The sequence below is a fragment of the Suricata suricatta genome, chromosome X, assembly GCF_006229205.1.
Source record: "Suricata suricatta isolate VVHF042 chromosome X, meerkat_22Aug2017_6uvM2_HiC, whole genome shotgun sequence".
Lineage (NCBI taxonomy): Eukaryota > Metazoa > Chordata > Mammalia > Carnivora > Herpestidae > Suricata > Suricata suricatta.
In genome coordinates, this window is record NC_043717.1 from 58,161,064 (window position 1) to 58,183,193 (window position 22,130).

At 36.2% G+C, this 22,130-nt stretch overlaps 1 protein-coding gene across 1 annotated transcript; it reads left to right on the forward strand.

Annotated features, from left to right (window-relative positions):
* The first annotated feature begins 697 nt into the window (after window positions 1-697).
* Window positions 698-1,870, forward strand: TENT5D (terminal nucleotidyltransferase 5D). The gene has a single exon (XM_029931051.1). It carries the CDS (start codon window positions 698-700, stop codon window positions 1,868-1,870), a length of 1,173 nt encoding a protein of 390 aa, XP_029786911.1.
* The last annotated feature ends 20,260 nt before the right edge of the window (window positions 1,871-22,130 follow it).

Genomic DNA, 22,130 nt, shown 5'->3' on the forward strand with positions numbered 1-22,130 from the left:
TTAAAACGCCTTAAATATTTTGGATCAAGGATTCTATGTATTGCTTCTAAACATCATGCCTTCAGTCAGCTGGGTCTAACACAGAAATGCTCTTTGGTCTTACTTGAAATTAATGACAACTAATGTCAGTGATGTACTGTGGTTATTTTGTGAAAAAAATTATACCAAATACAATCATTATAGTATTTACATGAGGAAAGATTGAGAAAGGCCACCATTTTACATAACAAAAAAATTACAGTTCTAACAACTTCCTGAGAATATCGGTTTGCATGCACCAGTGGATCTAACACTTTTGACATAATCATAGTGGCTTTTATTTCACATAGCTATTAAGACCAACTTATGGTTACCAGAGGGGAGGTGGGTGGGGGAATGGGTAAAACAGGTAACGGAGATTAAGGAGTGCATTTGCTGTGATGAGTACTGGCTATTGAATGAAAGTGTTGAATCGCTACATTGTACACCTGAAACTAATATTACACTGTATGTTAACTAACTGGAATTTAAATACAAACTTTAAAAAATAGATTTAAACACAATTAGGTACAGTGACAATTTAGTTCCTAGTATTTTGTTTATGAGGGGTAAGTCTATTTTTAACTTTTTTGTATGCTTTAGGTATAACAGTGATTTTGTGATGCTAACATTTCCTCTCAATATTTGCTTGCTTTCTAGTTGATCTACTGACCTTACAATGTCTGAAATCAGATTTAGCAATCTCACTTGGGATCAAGTTATAATACTGGATCAAGTGTTAGATGAAGTAATTCCAGTTCATGGAAGGGGAAATTTCCCCACATTGGAGGTGAAACCAAAAGATATCATTCATGTTGTGAAAGATCAATTGATAGAGCAAGGAATTATTGTTAAAGATTCCCGATTGAATGGTTCCACAGCAAGTTATATACTTTCAAGCCACAATGGAATCACCTATAAGGATCTAGATGTTATTTTTGGTGTTGAATTACCAAGTGATCAGGAATTTCAAGTTGTTAAGGATGTAGTTTTAGGTTGTCTATTCGACTTTTTACCAAAAGGTGTGAAAAAGGAAAAGATCACCCTAAAGATCATGAAAGAGGCTTATGTGCAGAAGATGGTCAAAGTTTGCAATATGCATGATCGTTGGAGTCTCATTTCTCTTTCAAACAACACTGGAAAAAATGTAGAGCTAAAATTTGTGAATTCACTCAGACGACAATTTGAATTTAGTGTTGATTCCTTTCAAATTGTTTTGGATCCCATGTTAGAATTCTATAGTGACAAAACTGCTAGGCTAACCAAGCAATGTTATCCTGTTGTGGTAGCTGAAAGCATGTATGGAGACTTCCAAGAAGCAATGACACATTTGCAATACAAGCTTATATCTACTAGAAAACCTGAAGAGATTAGAGGTGGTGGCCTTCTGAAGTACAGCAACTTGCTGGTTCGTGATTTTAAGCCAGCTTGTGAAGCAGAAATCAAGACACTGGAACGTTACATGTGCTCTAGATTCTTCATTGATTTTCCTAATATAGTAGAACAGCAAAAGAAGATTGAATCGTACCTCCATAACCATTTCATAGGTGAAGAAAAGAGCAAATATGACTATCTTATGACCTTGCATGGAGTTGTGAATGAAAGCACTGTTTGCCTCATGGGTCGTGAAAGAAGGCAGACACTCAATATGATCACTTTTATGGCTTTAAAAGTACTTGGAGAACAGAATATCCTACCCAATACAGAAAATGTAACTTGCTTTTATCAGCCTGCTCCATACTTTGCTGCTGAGGGAGGGTACCCTAATTATTATGTAACATCTGGACCACCACCTATTTTCTTTCAGCCATACCAACCACTGCACATTCATGTGCCAAATGATATGGTCTAAAACAAACACACACATACACATACAACAGAAGCTTTGCTTTACTTAAACACCCTTTAAAAGCAAGTTTCCAAAATACATAAAATTAAAATCTGTTTTTATTTTTGTTCAGTTATCAACTATTTCCCATCAACTATGGCTTAAACCATCATAGTATATACAATATAATATATAAACTGACCACTTTAAATTATTTTCAAGTGTTATTAGTTAGCTATATTAACTTTCAAATGTTGTGGACCACTTAAAATGATTTTCAAATCTTAGTCTTAATAAGACTCAAATTTGCTCTGACAAATACATAACAGATGTCTGTGTCTTTGATTAAAAGAGACTCATTTTCAAATTCAAAGGTACAGAACAGACAAGTGTCAACATTTTTGTATTCAATCAACTCCTGTGTTTCATTCACTTCATTTTTATCTAGTGAATATTACCATTACTGAGTTTCCAATACTTCACAAAAATGCCTAATTTCAAAGACAACAGATTCAGAAGAGATTAAAACTCTGGACTTTACAAGCACTTATTTTGTTTTTCAGTTAAACTGGGTTAGATACAAAATCCTAATATGACTTGAAGGAACACTAAAAAAAAGTAGTTCTGAAAAACACTGGACATTCCAAGTTTGTCAACTGTCAAATCATTAATGTTGTTGATCTGAAGAATAATACCAATCAGCTGTAAAATCAGTACTGCGATCAAAATTATATGTGTCTTCATTTTTTCCCCTAAATAAGTTGAAAAGAATGAAAATGACCAACTTTGAATGTGAAAATTTTTTTTCATTATCTGTTAGAGACTCTAAATGACAGTAAAAGACAGGCAGTGGGTTTTTTTTTTTTTAGCTATGGATGCTATTTACCATTTTTATGACCCATTTGTCTAATGTCTTAATATATCCAGAGATACTCAGTATTAGTAAGTTAAAATATTTTCATTATTATTCATTGAAGTGCGTCTTTTTTCATTTTGCTCTTACCAAAGATCAGTTTCTAACATGCTACTCAAGTGCCTCTTGTATATGTTTTTACTGAATACTATAATTTATACAACAATTGCATGTTCATCAGGTATCTATTTACCTACTATATCAGATATGCTGTTAGCAAATCTACCAATAGAATTAAAACACTATTTTCCCATAATGAAGAAAATAACCCATAACCAATATTAACGGACTTGAGAGAAGATGAACTATCCTGAATGAATATAGAGAAGACCATCAGACAACCTTACCATTTTAACTTGCTTCGGATGTTTTGTTTTTCTATCTCAGTTTTCATTGACCATCTCAAGTTTTTTCATCACAGCATAATCCAAAAGGCATCTTCTGAGAATTTGTCACTTATAAACTGTGCTTAACCTGTCATCTCTGTATTACAGTACTGGACACAACAAGGACATAAAAGATGACATCTTCAAATAACATTATTTCCAAGATGTTTTATACTACCACACCACTGGCCATCAATATATTTTTAAAGAATTATATTTAAAATATACTTATATGTATTTACACATGCACATGCATATTTATCAGTCATACAACCCTGAGGCTTTTAAACATTATATGGATTCACCTCTTTGCTTGTGACAAATAAAGAATTTATAAATACTACATTAAAGAGAAAATTTGGTAATCTATTAACATAGTGTATTGGCTAAAATATCCTTCTGCAATAAAATATAATCTTTAATTTTCAGTTTGTGGGAGTGCTTGCACATATAACTGAAATAGTATATGCTATATTACAGTACCAAAAAACAATTCCAAAAGATACAGGGAAAGTATTTAGGATTAAAAGAACTACGTAGTAGTTATGAGTCATGGGTAAAGGTTCAGTATTTCCATAGCATTTTATGCTGAATAGAATTCTGAAGATGTTTGGAAACATCCCTCATGTGCTCCCTTAGTTTCCTTTGGTCCTGTTGAGAATTTGAACTCCTTTTTCCCTAAAGAGGAAATTCTCTGTGGTGTTCTCCTTAAGCTTTAAATACTGCTAGAGGGATGGCCTGAAAGCAATGGCTTCCTCCTAACATTTCAAGTATGTGTTTTCATTGTAATATAAAAGCTCGGAATTGTACATAAGATTTTCTCAAGAAAAAGAATCCAAACCCATTGAATGGAAATGGTATCACTAAAGAGAAAGCTATAATTTGATCTCTCACGGCTTTCTTTCTAAGTTAGGCTGTCCTTTGCTACCAACCAAACAGAAAATTATTTATCTTTAATAGCATATGAGTATCTCTCCAGGATTAGGCTAGTTGTCTTAAGGCACAGTATTACCTCATTCTGTTCATTAAAATAATAAATGGGAAAGTTTTCCTATAAAAAAATAAGTTCCAACTTCTTTGCCTAAAGGAGTTAATATATGTTAGTTAAATTTGACTCTAGAGCATGTGTCATCTCATTATAAGAGACAAATGGTGTTGTCTTTTCCTGGATTATTATATACAAATTCAAGACTGAGTCTTACTTTGGGAACTGTTTTTTCTCTTCAGAAACCTAACCAAAACAAACAAACAAAAATCTTTTGACATAGTTCTAGTATCCATATCAGTGGGACACAGTTGATGTCAGTTATAGGTACATATTTTTTAAACCAAAATATTTTTGCATTTCACAGATACTTTCACATTATTATCAAAGTTCTAATAGACTATTTGTAACTTTTAAATTCAGAGATATTCTGATGGTGATTGGTGTCCAATTTGTCAGGGAAAGTTGAAGACAAGTTGTTTTAAACTAAATTAAAGACAAAATAACAGAGCTGGAACAGTTATGAACTTCTTCAAAAAATTGGGAAAATATCCCAGGCAGGCCTGAATTTCATTTTTTAATATCATCTCAGAAATGTTCTATTAAAATGCATGCAAAATAAACAATTTTTAAAAATTTGCCTTTAACCATATTTTATTTTAGGTATTGATACAGATATCAATATGCAAAATGTCTGAGATGTGATTAAAACTTTTCATTCATTGGATCTATCATCTATATCTGAAAGTACTTATCCAACTTTGAAAAAATAAGGAGTTAAAATTTATAATTGAGAAAAAATTTGAAGTTTTAAGCTTAAAGTTTATAATGCTTACCAAAATTATATTGATCCGTGAATATAGCAGTTACACATTTATAGAGGATTTTAAAAAAATCATTGACTTGTAACTTAACATTAAAACAGGATTGGGAGGTTTATGGGACTACAGTTTGATAAGCATTCTTATAAAGACCATTTTGGCAAAGCCTAAAACCAAATGTTTTAAAATGCTTTAGGTAGGTAAGGGAAATGAAAGCAAAACTGAAGTCTTGGGACCTCATCAAGATAAAAAGCTTCTGTACTGCAAAGGAAACAATCAAGAAAACTAATAGGCAACTGACAGAATGGGAAAAGATAGTGGCAAATGGCATAGCAGATAAAGGGCTAGTATCCAAAATCTACAAGGAACTCACCAAACTCCACACCCAAAAAACAAATTACCCAGTGAAGAAATGGACAGAAGACATAAACAGACACTTCTCCAAAGAGGACATCCAGATGGCCTACAGGCATATGAAATGATGCTCAACATCACTCATCATCAGGGAAACACAAATCAAAACCACATTAAGCTACCACCCCTCACGCCAGTCAGAGTGGCTAAAATGAACAAAGCAAGAGACTATAGATGCTGGCGAGGGTGTGGAGAGACGGGCACCCTCCTACACTGTTGGTGGCAATGTAAACTGGTGCAGCCGCTCTGGAAAACAGTGTGGAGGTTCCTCAAAAACCTATCAATAGAAATCCCCTATGACCCAGCAATAGCATTGCTAGGGATTTACCCAAGAGATACAGAAGTGCTGATGCATAAGGGCACATGTACCCCAATGTTCATAGCAGCACTGTCAACAATAGCCAAAACATGGAAAGAGCCTAAATGTCCATCACCTGATGAATGGATCAGGGTGATGTGATATATATATATATATACACACAATGGAGTACTACATGGCAATGAGAAATAATGAAATCTGGCCATTTGTAGGAAAGTGGATGGACCTCGAGGGTGTCATGCTAAGCAAAATAAGTCAGGCAGAGAAGGACAGGTATCATATGTTTGCACTCATAGGTCTAACAGGAGAACAGGAGAAACCTAATGGAGGACCAGGGGGAGGGGAAGAGGGAAAGAGAGTTGGGGAGAGAGAGGGATGCAAAACTTGAGAGACTATTGAATACTGAAAACAAACTGAGGGTTGAAGGGGAAGGGGGAGGGGGGGAAGAGGTGGTGGTGATGGAGGAGGGCACTTGTGGGGAAGAGCACTGGGTGTTGTATGGAAACCAATTTGACAATAAACTATTAAAAAAGAATTAAAATGCTTTAGGATTTATTTGCTTTACTATTGTAAAAGAAAATACTTTTAATGATGTTTTGCTTTCACTTCTGTTCCTTTGTGGTCATATTACAATGTTAAAGGTTATGTAATAATATTGGAAATTGTATTGCCAGTCCACTGCTCCATTTTATGAACACTTTTTCAACATGTATAATTGGATGCAGCTAATTTGTGTATTGTTTTTAGACGCTTTCTTAAGGAAACAGCTTTCCTTGAATTTTGTCAGTTTGAGCAAAAACATACCATTTAGAGTATATGGTGTCTGTAAATAAATTTAACTTGTAACAGGTGATCTTTCAACACATTACACTTTTAGTTTTGTTTTTTCGTTAATATGGGAGATGTGAAGTTATTTTTCACAAAATTGTTATGTCAAAGGTAGTGCTACGTGAATTGCATTAGTGTTTGAAACAATAGAAACCCCTTTTTGTTTAGATGTGGTCTTTGAAAGAGCAAGAAATTAGCCCTGGGCCAAGAAATTAACCCCTGTAAATGTGTAAGTGTCCTAAGACAGAAGTGTCTTGAGAGGACCCTCTTTGCAAATATTTCTCTTATGATTCCAAATTAAAAGTGATGGCTTGAATAACCCTGTTAAATCCAATTTAAGTTGTTTCATGATGATTTATGAAAATTTACTTATTAAAAATTGTAGACTGGTGGTAGAACTTGAACTGTTCTCTAAAATTCTTGTGAGTAGTCCATTATAAATAAAATGTGACCAAGTCATACTTGGTCCTTTGGCTGAACTAGAGAACCCAGAATCCTAAGATTGAATTCTTGTTTTACCATTGGTACAGCCCTGAAGATAATCAGTGGGGGAGATTGGTCTCCATTAAAATGGCAGTAGAGGGGCGCCTGGGTGGCTTAGTCGGTTGAACGTCTGACTTCCGCTCAGGTCAGGATCTCACAGTTCGTCAGTTCAAGCCCCAGCCCCACATCAGGCTCTGAGCTGTCAGAGCCTGCTTCTGATTCTGTGTGTCCCTCTCTCTCTGCCATTCCCCTACTTATGATCTGTCTTTCTCTGTCTTTCAAAAATACATAAATGTTACAAAAAAAATTTTTTTAATGGCAGTAGAGAGTGATATGAGAGTTCACACTCATAGCTTATTCATAAATTTCATTTTTATTATAGAAAGACAACATAAAAACCGTTCTGTATGAAACGTGGCTTCAATACCAAATGGAAAAATAATAAAGATATTTTAATATATTTAAGTTGTAAAATCAGATAAAACAGAATTCCAATATATTTGTTGTCGTCACTAACAAAATGTTTGTTTTTAAATAAAAACTGGTATTACATAGTCATTTACATTTAAAATGTCTGTTCTTTTAAAGTTTTAACAGATTTTCACCTCCCGCCCAAGAAAATTATTCAACCCAAACATATATTGGTGGATATTTGAATAAATAAGATTGGAAATAGTTTTCTTTAAGCCTTACATGTGATCTCTTTGAACAAAAGGATTTTTACATAAATTATTTTCTTTACGGTTTGGGGGCATTTTTGTAGAGTAGCTTTGGGGTACGTAGGATTAAATGCCTTCAAGGGGCACCTGGGTGACTCAGTCGGTTAAACATCTGGCTCTTGACTTAAGCTCAGGTCAGGATCTAACTGTTCGTGGGTTTGAATCTCATGTTAGGCTCCACACTGACAGTGCAGAGAGGTATTCTCTCTCTCCTTCTCTGCCCTTCACTGGTCATGGGCTCTGTCTCTCTCAAAATTAATAAACTTTTAAAAATAAATGCCTTCAAAAAGCGATGGTATCTCGGGCAGTGCAGATAACTTCTGTCTTTCTGTAACTCTTCCAGATTTATTATAAGGTGAAATGCTTTTAGATCATGTCAGCAGGTAAAAAATATAAATTAGAAGAGGTTTTAAAGTTAAAAATCTACTTTTAAAAGCATCTAAATATATTTTTAAAGAGAAAGTCATCATCATCTTCTATGTACACAATATATGTCCTGAAATGAAAACCATCATGGGAAGTTATGTGTTTTAGAAATGTAGAGTACTATATTTAATATTCTATAAGATTTATATTAAGTTCAGTGTTTACTTAAGTAAATGGGAATACCTCTGTAGAAGGGATATGCAAATTGTAATCCTGACAGTTTACGAAAAGGGGGCAAATAATCCAGTTTCCTAAGGAACAAGTTTTTAATTCCTTATGTTTTTGTGCCACCTTTCCCTTATTTACTAAAATGATACCTCTCTGTGCTCACAATGATAAAATGTAAAAAAATGAATTCTAAGGGTTATTTATTATTGTTTGTAGTACCAAAAGACAAAATGACACTGTTGCAAGTGAGGGAAGAGACTTGAAATGAAAAAGTATTGACTCAGGATTGTAATCATAGTTGGTCCCATTCTAGAGAATAAAACTTCCATGTGTGCATTATGGAAATCCAATTTTAGGATCTCCAGTTTTTCGAGATTTCTCGTAGGAAACACAACACTTGAATTAATAGGCCATGATTCTTAAACATTCACTTTTCAGTTCCTTAAGAATTCTCAACGAATAAATGTGGAAAGATCACATACATCTACTCTATCATTCAGAGTTCAGACTGGTGTATGTTATAAATTAACTTTTATTTTAGTAGGAAATAGTCCAAATCATTTTAAGTGTTGTTATGTGCTCTTCTATAAGTCTTGTAACTTTTTAAAAGTTAAGTATGTTTTATTTCAATTTCAATTTGTATATATAAAAATTGTAAGCCAAACCAATTGAACTTTCATAAAAGACATAAACCCTGCATAAACTTAGTTTTATTTTTTATTATTTATTATTGTTAGTGTACTTTATTGTCAAGTTGGTTTCCATATAACACCCAGTGCTCATCCCAACAAGTGCCCTCCTCCATGCCCATCACCCATTTTTCCCTCTTCCCCACTCCCCATCAACCCGCAATTTGTTCTTAGTATTTAAGAGTCTCTTATGGTTTGCCTCCCTACCTCTCCCCAACTATATTTTCCCCTTCCCCTCCCCTATGGTACTCTTTTAAGTTTCTCTTATTCCACATATGAGTGAAAATATATGATATCTCTCTTTCTCTGCCTAACCTATTTCACTTAGCATAACAGCCTCGAATTCCATTGCCATTGCTATAAATGGCCAGATTTCATTCTTTCTCATTGCCATGAAGTATTCCATTGTATATATAAACCACAACGTTTTTTTTCCATTAGTCAGGTGATGTCGAATGGTTTGGCTATTGTTAAAAGTGCTGCTATAAACATTGGGGTACATGTGCCCCTATGCAAAAGCACTCCTGTAACTATTAGGTAAATTCCTTGCAATGCTATTGCTGGGTCATAGGGGAGTTCTATTGATAGGTTTTGAAAACTTCCACACTGTTTTCCAGAGTGACTACACCGGTTTACATTCCCCCCAACAGTGTAGGAGGGTGCCCATTTCTCCACATTCTCACCAGCATCTATAGTCTCCTGATTTATTCATTTTAACCACTCTTACCAGCGTGAGGTGTTATCTCAGTATGGTTTTGATTTAAATTCCCAGATGATGAGTGATGCTGAGCATCATTTCATGTGCCTGTAGGCCATCTGGATATCCTCTTTGGAGAAGTGTCTGTTTATGTCTTCTGCCCATTTCTTCACTGGGTAATTTGTTTTTTGGGTGTGGAGTTTGGTGAGTTCCTTGTAGATTTTGGATACTAGCCCTTTATCTGCTATGCCATTTGCCACTATCTTTTCCCATTCTGTCAGTTACCTATTAGTTTTCTTGATTGTTGCCTTTGCAGTGCAGAAGCTTTTTATCTTGATGAGGTCCCAAGACTTCAGTTTTGCTTTCATTTCCCTTGCCTTTGGGGATGTGTCGAGTAGGAAATTGCTGCGGTTGAGGTCAAGGAGGTTGTTTCCTACTTTCTCCTCGAGGGTTTTGATGGTTTCCTGTCTCACATTCAGGTCCTTCAGCCATTTTGAGTTAATTTTTGTGTGTGGTGTAAGAAAGTGGTCTAGTTTCATTCTTCTGTATGTTGCTGTCCAGGTCTCCTATCACCATATGTTAAAAAGGCTGTCTTTCTTCCATTGGAGACTCTTCCCAGCTTTGTCAAAGATTAATTGGCCATACATTTATGGGTCCAGTTCTAGGTTCTCTATTCTATTCCATTGGTCTATGTGTCTGTTTTGGTGCCAATACCATACTGTCTTGATGATGACAGCTTTGTAGTAAAGCCTAAAGTCTGGGATTGTGATGTGTCCTGTTTTGGTTTTTCTCTTCAATATTACTTTGGCTATTCAGGGTCTTTTGTGGCTCATACAAATTTTAGGATTGTTTGTTCTAGCTTTGAGAAGAATGATGGTGCAATTTTGATTGGGATTGCATTGGATTTCTAGATTGCTTTGGGTAGTATTCATATTTTATCAGTATTTATCTTCCAATCCATGATCATGGAATGTTTTTCCATTTCTTTGTGACTTCTTCAGTTTCCTCCATGAGTTTTCTATAGTTCTCAGCATACAAATCTTTTACATCTTTGGTTAGTTTTATTCCTAGGTATTTTATAGTTTTTTTGTGCAATTGTGAATGGGATCTGTTTCTTGATTTCTCTTTCTATTGGTTCATTATTGTTGTATAAAAATACAACCAATCTCTGTACATTGATTTTGTACCTGCAACATTGCTGACTTTACAGATCAGTTCTAGTAGCCTTCTGGTGGAGTCGGTAGGGTTTTCCATGTAGAGTATCATGTCATCTGTGAAAAGTGAAAGTTTGACTTCATCTTTGTCAATTCTGATGCCTTTTATTTCCTTTAGTTGTCTGATTGCTGATGCTAGAACTTCCAGAACTATGTGAAAAAACAATGGTGAGAGTGGACATCCCTGTCGTGTTCCTGATCTCACGGGGAAAGCTCTCAGTTTTTACTCATTGAAGATGATATAAGTTGTTGGTTTTTCATAAATGATTTTTATGATGTTTAAATAAGATCCTTCTATCCCGACATTCTCGAAGGTTTTTCTTAAGATAGGCTGCTGTATTTTGTCAAATGTTTTTTCTGCATCTATCGACAGGATCATATGGTTTTTATCTTTTCTTTTGTTAATGTGATGTATCACTTTGATGGATTTGAGAATATTGAACCAGCCCTGTAACCCAGGAATGATTCTCACTTGAGCCTGGTGGACAATTCTTTTTATATGCTGTTAAATTTTATTTGCTAGTATCCGGTTGAGGGTTTTTGCATCCATGTTCATCAGGGATATTGGCCTGTAGTTCTCTTGTTTTGCTGGGTATCTGCTGGTTTGGGAATCAAGGTGATGCTGACTTGATAGAATGAGTCTGGAAGTTTTCCCTCTATATTTCTATTTTGTCAAGCAGCTTGAGAAGAATGGGCATTAAATCTGTTTTAAATGTCTGGGAGAATTCCTGAGGGAAGTCATCTACCCAGGGCTATTACTTGTTGGGAGTTGCTTGATAACTGATTCAATTTCATCACTAGTAATGGGTCGTCCAGATTTTGTATCTCTTCCTGTTTGAATTTTTGTAGTACATGTGTGTTTAGGAATCTATCCATTTCTTCTAGGTTTCCAGTTTGTTGACATTTAATTTTTTGTAGTATTCCCTGATAATTGCTTGTTTTTCCGAGGGTTTGGTTGTAATAAGTTCATTTTCATTCATGATTTTATCTATTTGGGAGCTCTATCTCCTGTTTTTTGAAAATCCTGGCTAGAGGTTTATCAATTTTGATTATTTTTCAGGAAATGAAATCTTGGTTTCATTGATTCTTTCAACTGTGTTTTTGCATTCTATATAGTTTATTTCTACCCTGATCTTTATTATTTTTCTTCTTCTGCTGAGTTTGGGCTGACTTGCTGCTCTGTTTCTAGCTCCTTTAAGTGCACTGTTAGATTTTGTATTTGCGCTTTTTCTAGTTTCTTGAGCTAGGCATGGATTTCAATATATTTACCTCTTAGGACTCCCTATGCTGCATCCCAAAGTGTTTGGATTCTTGTATTTTCATTTGTTTTCATATATTTTTTAAATTTCTTCTCTAATTGCCCAATTGGCCCATTCATTCTTCAGTAATGTGTTCTTTAATCTCCATGCTTTTGGAGATTTTCCAGACTTTTTCCTGTGGTTGATTTCAATTTTCATAGCATTGTTATCTGAAAGTGTGCATGGTATTATCTCAATTCTTTTATATATATTGAAGGCTGCTTTGTGATCCAGTATGTGATCTATCTTGGAGAATCTACCATGCACACTCTAGAAGAAAGTGAATTCCATAGCTTTAAGATGTAGAGTTTTAAATATGTCTGTCAAGTCCATCTGGTCCAATGTGTCATTCAGGGCCATTGTTTCTTTAGCGATTTTCTGTCTAGTTAATCTATCCATTGCTGTAAGTGGATTATCACAGTCCTCTGCAATTAGCACATTCTTATCAATAAGATTGCTTGTGTTTGTGATTGTTTTATATATTTGGGTGCTCCTGAATTCAGTACATAGCAATTTATAATTGTTAGCTCTTCCTGATGGATAGACCCTGTAATTATTATATAATGCCCTGCTTCATCTCTTGTTACTGCCTCTACTTTAAAGTCCAGTTTGTCCGACATAAGTCTGGCTACTCCAGCTTTCTTTTGACTTCCAGTATCATGATAGATATTTCTTCATCTCCTCACTTTCAATCTGAAGCTGCCCTCAGGTCTAAAATTAGTCTTTTGTAGACAGCAAATAGGTGGATCTTGTTTTTTATCTACTCGAATACCCTATGTCTTTTGATTGGAGCATTTTGTCCATTTACATTCAGTGTTATTAATGATAAATATGGGTTTAGTGTCCTTCTGTTCTCTATAGGATTCATATTTGTGGTGTCTCTGGTTCTTTGTGTTCCTTGAAACAATCCCCTCATAGAGCTCCCCTTAGGATTTCTTGGAGTGCTTGTTTAGTGGTGATGAATTCCTTCCTTTTTTGTTTGGGAAATCCTTTATCTCTCCTTCTATTCTGAATGACAGGCTTACTGGATAAAGGATTCTTGGCTGCATATTTTTTCTGTTCATCACATTGAAGATTTCCTGCTATTCCATTCTGGCCTGCCACATTTCAGTAGATAGGTTTGCAACCACCCTGATATGTCTCCCTTTGTATGTTAGGGCCCTTTTCTCCCTAAATGCTTTCAGAATTCTCTCTTTATCCTTATATTTTTCCAGTTTCACTATGATTTATTGTGCAGAAGATTGAATCAAGTTATGTGTGAGGAGAGTTCTCTGTGCTTCTTGGATTTCAATGTCCGTTTCCTTTCCCAGATTGGGGAAGTTCTCAGCTATAATTTGTCCAAGTACCCCTTCAGCCCCTTTCTCTTCTTCTTCTTCTTCTTCTGGAGTTTCTATGATAAGGATATTTTTCTGTTTGTTTCCATCACTCAGTTCTCAAATTCTTCTTTCGTGATTCTGGATCAATTTCTCTCTCTTTTTCTCGGCTTCCTCTTTTTCTATAATTGTCTTCTACTTCACCTATTCTCCTCTCTGCCTCTTCACTCCGTGCAGTGGATGCCTCCATTTTATTATGCACCTCATTTTAAGCGTTTTTTAATTCATTATAACTATTTTTATGATCCATCATCTTTTCAACTATAGCATCTCTGCTGTCTTCTATGACTTTTTCAAGCCCAGAGATTAATTTTATGACTATTGTTCTAATTTCTTACTCAGTTGTGTTGCTTATATCTGTTTTGATCAAGTGTTTAGCTATCCCTTCTTCCTGGAATTTCTTTTGAGGAGATTTCTTCCATTTCACCATTTTGGCTTGCTTTCTGTCTCTTGTAAAGTTTTAATGGCTTGTTATGTGTTCTGCTCCTCCAAGTACTGCTATAATAAAGGAGGCTCATAAATTGTCCAGGATCTGGCCATTCAGGAAGTGTTCTTTTAATGGTGTCCCTTGGTCTCTCTTGTTGTGACTTTGGTTATTTTATTTCCCTATCTGTAGTGATGTTTTGGACTCTCCATAATTTGTACTTTGGTTTGTTCCTTGAAGTAGCCTTGGAAAGGAAAACAAGCAAACAGGGAAGAAAAACAGACAAACACATGGACAAATCAAACAAACCAACAAACCGACAAAAAACCAAACCAAACCAAAACAACAACAACAAAAACAACAAACCAAAGAAAGGACAGTCTAAAGGCATTAAACCAGAATTCCCAGCTACAAATAAATAGCAGAGTGGAGGCAGTGCTGATGGAAGAGCATATACAAGGAGAGAAATAATGGGGTTAGGGAGAAATAGAAAATGAACATTGACCAGGCAGAGACTAAAAGCCTTAATCCAGAGAGGGAAAAGGGGGAATATGGCAGGAGGCAAGGAGACAGAAACGAAGATACTGTTACGCAGAGAAACTATATAGACTGATTATTCCAGATAGAGAAAGGAAAGTAAAGAAGGAGATGTAGAACATGCATCAAGATGATGGATTAAATGTGTCTTTTTAAGCAAACCTATAACCAGAGTAAACTGCCCAGGTGAGGGGAGAGATAAGAATGAGAAAAGGGAGAACATATCTCAATAGCAAGAATTGATCTAGAGTTAATCATGGCAGTGCAGCAGTGTTGGTCATGGGGGAGGGGGCCATCTGTTTCCACAGCATCTAGCAGGTCCCAGCAGCTCCCCAGTGCAGACGTGTGTGGTTTGGTGTGGGTGGGTCCCGCCTCCACTGTGGGTACTGCAGGCTGATCCCTGAGGCCCCACCTTAGTGGTTGTGAGGAGAAAAATGGTGATTTCCCCAGTCCCTTCTCCTCGAACCAGGCATTCCAAATCACTCCTTTGGATGTGTTCTCACTGTGCCGAAGGCACAGCCATGGTGGGCAATCTCCTGTGCCCCAAGCCTAGCCACATTCCAAGCTCTCACTCCACGCACACTAATGATGCTGCCTGGAATGTAATCCAGTGAGTGTCCCTTCAGAGCAGGGGATCATTTCCTCCTGATGCTGAGTGCACCCCTGGGGTACTGCCTAACCTGGAGGGAACTTCTTTTGTCCCCCAGAACAGGGCATATGGTAGGATCCATCTCTGTCCTAGGCCGAGGTTTATCTGTTGTACAGATACAGTCCAACATTTCTGCAGCAGCCACTCTTTCTCTTCCCTTTGTCTCTCCACAGAAGGGGATCCCTCCCCTCTGCGCCTCTGTGTCCAGGCATGTTTTTATTTCCCCCAGTTCACAATCACACACATCTGAGGCTGTCTTCCTAGTAAACTGTGTTTCCTTTCCTCCCAGACTCTTGAGGTTCAGTGTCCTTTGGCTCAGCCCTTCTTTGTTTGAGAGATGCAGGTGGCAAGTACAGATCCCTCTATTTCTCCATCATCTTCCAGAAGAGAAAACTTAGATTCAACACATAAAATTATATGTTAGAGTATACAAATTTATAAAATTTTTAAATTCCTATAGAATGAGTCTTGAAAATATGAAACTATTAATAAACGTTTCACCTTCATTGATTATAATTGCATATTACATTTATTGGAAAATTTTAGTATTTTTTTCACTCAAAGAGTGTGTCTTCCAATAAATTTTGGAAATAACCTGTTGGATTGTCTAAATTTTCTAGATCTTTATCCATTATAACAGGATGATACTGTTTTGGGACTCTCTTGTCCAATTAAAGTTCTTTAAGTTTTCAATTTACAAATGACTAATGCATAAACATAGGTGAAATAGCAAACTCTTACTTGCTCTTTAAACAAAAATATTCCACTATTTTAAAACAAATCATATATATCTTCGAAAATTTTATCTACTTTATATCCATACCCTGCTTACTACCTTTAATTGAAAACTAAAGTTCTCTTTGTCAGTTTTTGGCTATTGCTTCACATAGTCCTTTTTAGACTGAGTGAAATCAATGTTAGTAACGTTTCTCTAGTTTGAAAAGCATGAGCAAATAGAAAGTTATTTCCCTAAAATTCTGGCTGTTAAATCAATGTTTCAACCTGCAAAACAAACCAGTTGTCCAGATAATTCAGGCCGGAAACCTGTCACTAATTAATGAATTATGAAAAGTGGTTCCAAATTATGGTCCAAGTAATTGAATAACTGCATTTGCCCCATATAGACAAGACCAAAAATAATTATTGGATATGAGAATATCCCTACAATACCATTTTACTTGATGTAAAACAATCCAATAAAGAATAAAGTTAGAATACTTAACTTCAAAGCTTAGAGAACAAATGGTATACTTAAAGATTTATCTCAAATATATGTTTCAAATTTCAGTTAATTCAAATCCAATTGTTTAGCATGAAAGAAAATGTCAGTGAAAATAATTGTAGTCACTGAGTGGAAAATGAAATTGAAACATCTAAATGTAGCTGCCGAGCACCCAGTAAAACTGCTGGTATGATTTCCAACACTATTTCAAGACAGATCTACATTTTATCATTAAACAATTCAGCATTTTAGGAAAGGAGTGAATATAAATACATTTCTATAAATGTTTAGGTCCTTTATAGTTCACAGCACCAATTTTGATCTTTTACTAGAAAACTTTTGAGATGATCTTAAGAACTTTCTGTGTCTCGGGGCTCCTGGGTGGCTCAATTGGTTGGGCGTCCGACTTCGGCTCAGGTCATGATCTCACTGCTCATGGGTTCAAGCCCTGCGTTGAGCTCTGTGTGGACAGCTCAGAGCCTGGAGCCTGCTTCAGATTCTGTCTTTCTCTATCTCTGCCCCTCCCCCACTGGCACTCTCTCTCTCTCTCTCTCTCTCTCTCTCTCTCTCTCTCTCTCTCTCTCTCTCAAAAATGAATAAATGTTAAAAAAAAAAGATGCTTAAAAATTTTTTTAAAAGAACTTACTCTGTCTTGGGGTGCCTGAGTGGCTCAGTCAGTTAAGCATTCAACTCTTGATCTGACTTAGGTCATGATCTCATGGTTTGTGGATTTGACCCCCATATCAGGCTCTGTGCTTGCAGCATGGAGCCAGCTTGGGATTCTCTCTCCCTCTCTCTGGGGACCACTTTCTTACACTTTACACAAAAATAAATTCAAATGGATGAAAGACCTAAATGTGAGATATGAAACCATAAAAATCATAGAGAATACTGCCAATTACCTCTCTGACATCAACCATAGCAACTTCTTTCTAGATATGTATCCAGAGGCTAGGGAAACAAAAGCACAAAAGACTATTGTGATTTCATCAAAATAAAAAAATGCACAGTGAAAAAAACAATCAGCAAAATTGAAAGGCAGCCTACAGAATGGGAGACATTTTCAAATGACAGAGTTCGTAAAGGGTTAGTAATCAAAATATATAAAAAGCTTATAACACACACACACACACACACACACACACACACACACACACTAGCACCATAGATTTAGCAGAGCCAGATAGTGTATCTAGTAAAGTCTTTGTATGCTAACCACACATTCAAGCAATGATCTTAAGTGATTACTCTATGGAGTAGAAAATAGATTAGGATATAGTGTTTACTGTAAGAATTAAGAACTGTGGTAAAAGGGATCAAAGAGATAAAACACCACTTGATGTGGTTTACTTGATGATTTTACAGTTCTAGCAACAGCAACACTAGGCCAGAGAATTAATTATTTTACATAAACTATAGAACAATATATCAGTAAGTACACTCATGCTAAAGCTGGCACATTTTCTCTACATAATATAAATTATCAGATTGCTAAATCTTAAAGCAAAATAGATGATTACAATTAAAAAAACAAAATGAGGGGCACCTAGGTGGTTCAGTCAGTTGAGCATCTGACTTTGGCTCAGGTCATGATCTCAGGGTTCAAGAGTTCGAATCCCACATGGGGCTCTGCACTGACATTATGGAGCCTACTTGGGATTCTCTCTCTCTCTCTCTCTCTCTCTCTCTCTCTCTCTCTCTCTCTACCCCTACCCCACTCATGCTCATGCTCTCTCTCTCTCTCTCAAAATATATAAATACTAAGAAAAGAGCTGTTTGCTTATAAAAATATACAAATTGATTCACTGACACAATTGAGACAGGTTTTTCGTCCTTTAATATGCAAGAAAAACTTGTGCCTTGTTTGGTACTTCTAACTTGAGCAGAAAGCATAGGTAATATCCACTTGTATAAAAAGAGCCAAATTTAAGTTTAGTAACAAATGGTGGTTAATAATAAATGCAAGCCAAAAAATTGTTTTGCTTTTAACAAGCCAGTTAAATGATGGGAAATATTTTATCAAGCACTGTAACATTTCATTATTGAGCATTGGTAAAAATGAGATTCATTTACTTTGGGATACCTGACAATGATGCCATTAATTTCAGATTAGACATTGTGATTGCTATACTTGTCCACCCTCCCCACCACATTATTTCCAATGTTAAAGTGGATAAGCATTATTGCTCTGTGTGCTTTCATTTCTACTCAAATTTGATCTGGTCCCTAGTAGGAATGTTTAAAACCATATACCTTCATGATTTCTTCAAAGATTCATTTTTTCTTTAAATTTTAACAATATTTTTACATACTTAAAGATAAAATTGTTAAAACATAGAAAGATGATGAGTAGTGTCCTATTTCCCATCACTATACACATTACATATTGTCCATCAATTTTGTTCATTTAAAAAAAAACTAGCTCTTGGTTTCATTGATCTGTTCAACTGTTTTTGGATTTTACATAGTCCATTTCTGCCATGATCTTTATTATTTCTCTTCTGCTGCTGGGTTTGGGGTGTTCCTGTTGCTCTGCTTCTAGTTTTTTTTTTTTTTTTTTTTTAGGTGTGCTGTTAGATTTTGTATTTGCGCTTTTTCTAGTTTCTATAAAGAGGCCTGGATAGCAATTTGTTTTCCTCTTAGGACTGGCTTTGCTTTATCCCAAAGAGTTTGGATTGTTGTACTTTCATTTTCATTTGTTTCTATATATTACTTAAAGTATTCTCTAATTGTCTAATTGGCCAATTGATTCTTTAGTAATGTGGTCTTTAACCTCCATGATTTGTAGGTTTTCCAGACTTTTTCCTGTGGTTGATTTCAAGTTTTATAGCATTGTGGTCTGAAAGTGTGCATGGTATGATTTCAAATCTTTTATATTTATTCAGGACTGCTTTTGTGACCTACTATGTGATCTATCTTGGAAAATATACCATGTGCACTCAAGAGTTCTAAATATGTCTGTCAAGCCCATCTGGTCAACTGTGTCATTCAGGACCATTGTTTCTTTAGTGATTTTCTGTCTAGTTGATCCATTCATTGCTGAAAGTGGAGTTTTTAAATTTTTTTATAGTTTATTGTCAAGTTGGTTTCCATATAACACCCGGTGCTCTTCCCCACAAGTGCCCCTCCTCCCTGACCATGACCCTCCCTTCCCTTTTCCCCTTCCCACTTCAGCCCTCTGTTTGTTTTCAGTATTCAAGACTCTCTCATCATTTGCTTCCCTCCCTCTCCCTAACTCTTTTTCCCCACTTCCCCTCCCCATGGTCCTCTGTTAAGTTGCTCCTGTTCCACATATGAGTGAAAACATATGGTATCATCCTTCTCTGCCTGATTTACTTCACTTAGCATGACACCCTCAATGTCCATCCATGTTGCCACGAAGGGCCAGATTTTATTCTTTCTTATTGCCATGTAGTATTCCATTGTATAGATAAACCACATCTTCTTTATCCATTAATCAGTTGATGGACATTTAGGCTCTTTTCATGATTTAGCTATTGTTGAAAGTGATGCTATGCACATTGGGATACATGTGTCCCTATGCATCAGCACTTCTGTATCCCTTGAGTAAATCCTTAGCCGTCTTATTGCTGGGTCATAGGGGAGTTCTATTGGTAATTTTTTGAGGAAACTCCACAAGGTGTCCCATAGCAGCTGTACCAATTTACATTCCCACAACGAGTGTAGGGAGAGAGAGACGGCATCAGTAGTGGAGGGTCAGAGAGAGAGGGGAGACTCAGAATCCAAATGCATGCTCCAGGAGTGAGCTAGCTGTCAGCACAATGCCTAACATGAGGCTCGAACCCACGAAACGTGAGACCATGACCTTAGCCGAAGTCAAACGCTCAACCAACTGAGCCACACGTGCCCCTATATGTGCAGTATTGATGCCCCCTGCAGTTAGCACACTCTTATCAATAAGATTGCTTATGTTCATGTTCCAGAAGCCAGCTCCAGCTGGTCCAGGGTCCCCTGAAGGAGGCAGAGGCATCAGCTAAAATGGGTTGAGAGAGATCCACACAGTTTCTTTCTTTCTTGGTCACCAGCCTGGCATCATCTCTGGCATCTGTCCTGCCAGGTTTTGTGCCTTTACTTATAGACTTGGAACATTGTGAGGCCTAATCAATAGCAACAGGCTTTATTTCACATGAGCAGTAGTAACAGAAGGAGATGCCATTTTCCACCTCTCATGGCAGGAGCCATGCAACGTCTGTCATTTCCTTGCTGTGACCATGTCATCCAGCAAGGTCAGTGGAGCTCCCAGCATTCATAATTAATTGTTTTATATATTTGGATGTTCCTGAATTCAGTGCATAGACATTTATAATTGTTGGCTCTTCCTGATGGATAGAATCTTCAACTCTTGTTACTACCTTTATTTTACCGTTCAATTTGTCTCATATAAGTATGGCTAATCAAAGTTTCTTTTGACTTCCGGTACCATGATATATAGTTCTCCATCCCCTCCTTTTCAAACTGAAGGTGTCCTCAGGTCTAAGATGAGTCTCTTTTAGACAGAAAATAGATGGATCTAGTGTTTTATTCTTATTCCATATGTCTTTTGATTGGAACATTTAGTCTATTTACATTTAGTGTTACTATTGATAAATATAAGTTTAGAGTTATTGTGTTTTCTGTAGGATTCATACTTGTGGTGGTGTCTCTGGTAATTTGTGTTCCTTGCAACATTTCCCTCATAGAGCCCTCCTTAATATTTCTTGTAGGGCTAGTGTATTGGTGATGAATTCTTTTAATTTTTGTTTGTTTAGGAAATTATTTATCTTTCCCTCTATTCTGAATCACAGGCTTGCTGGATAAAGGGTTTTTGGCTGCATATTTTTTCTGTTCATCACATTGAAGATTTTCTGCCATTCGTTTCTGGCCTACCAAGGTTCAGTACATAGGTCTGCTACTACTCTGATATGTCTCCCTTTGTATCTTAGGGCCCTTTTATCCATAGATGCTTTCAGAATTCTCTCTTTATCCTTATATTTTGGAGCTTCACTATGATATATTGTGCAGAAGATTGAATCAAGTTATGTGTGAGGGGGAAGTCTCTGTGCCTCTTGGATTTCAATGTCTGTTTCTTTCCCCAGGTTGTGGAAGTTCTCAGCTATGATTTGTTCAAGTACCCCTTCAGCCCCTTTCTCTCTCTTCTTCTTCTTATGGAACTCCTATTATATGGATGTTGTTCCATTTGATTGTATCACTTACTTCTTGAATTCTCCTTTTGTGCTCCTTGATCAATTTCTCTCTCTTTTTCTTGGCTTCCTCTTTTTCTATATTTGTGTCTTTTAATTCACCCATTCTCCTCTCTGCCTCTTCAATCCATGCAGTGGCCAGCTCCATTTTATTATGTACCTCATTTTTAGGATTTTTAAATTCATCTTGACTATTTTTAAGGTCCATAATCTTTGTAGCAATAGTATCTCTGGTATCTTCAATGCCTTTTTCAAGCCCAGCAATTAATTTCATGAATTTTGTTCTAAATTCTTGGTCAGTTATGTTGCTTATATCTGCTTTGACTAATTTTGTAGCTATCACTTCTTCCTGGAATTCTTTAGAGAAGAGATCTTCGTTTCATCATTTTGGCTAGCTTTCTGTCTCTTGTCAGTTTTAATGGCTTGTTATGCACTCTGTACCTGCGAGTACTGCTATATTAAAGAAGGCTCATAGACTGTTGGTTCAGGAAGTGTTCTTTCAATAGTGTCCCTTGGTC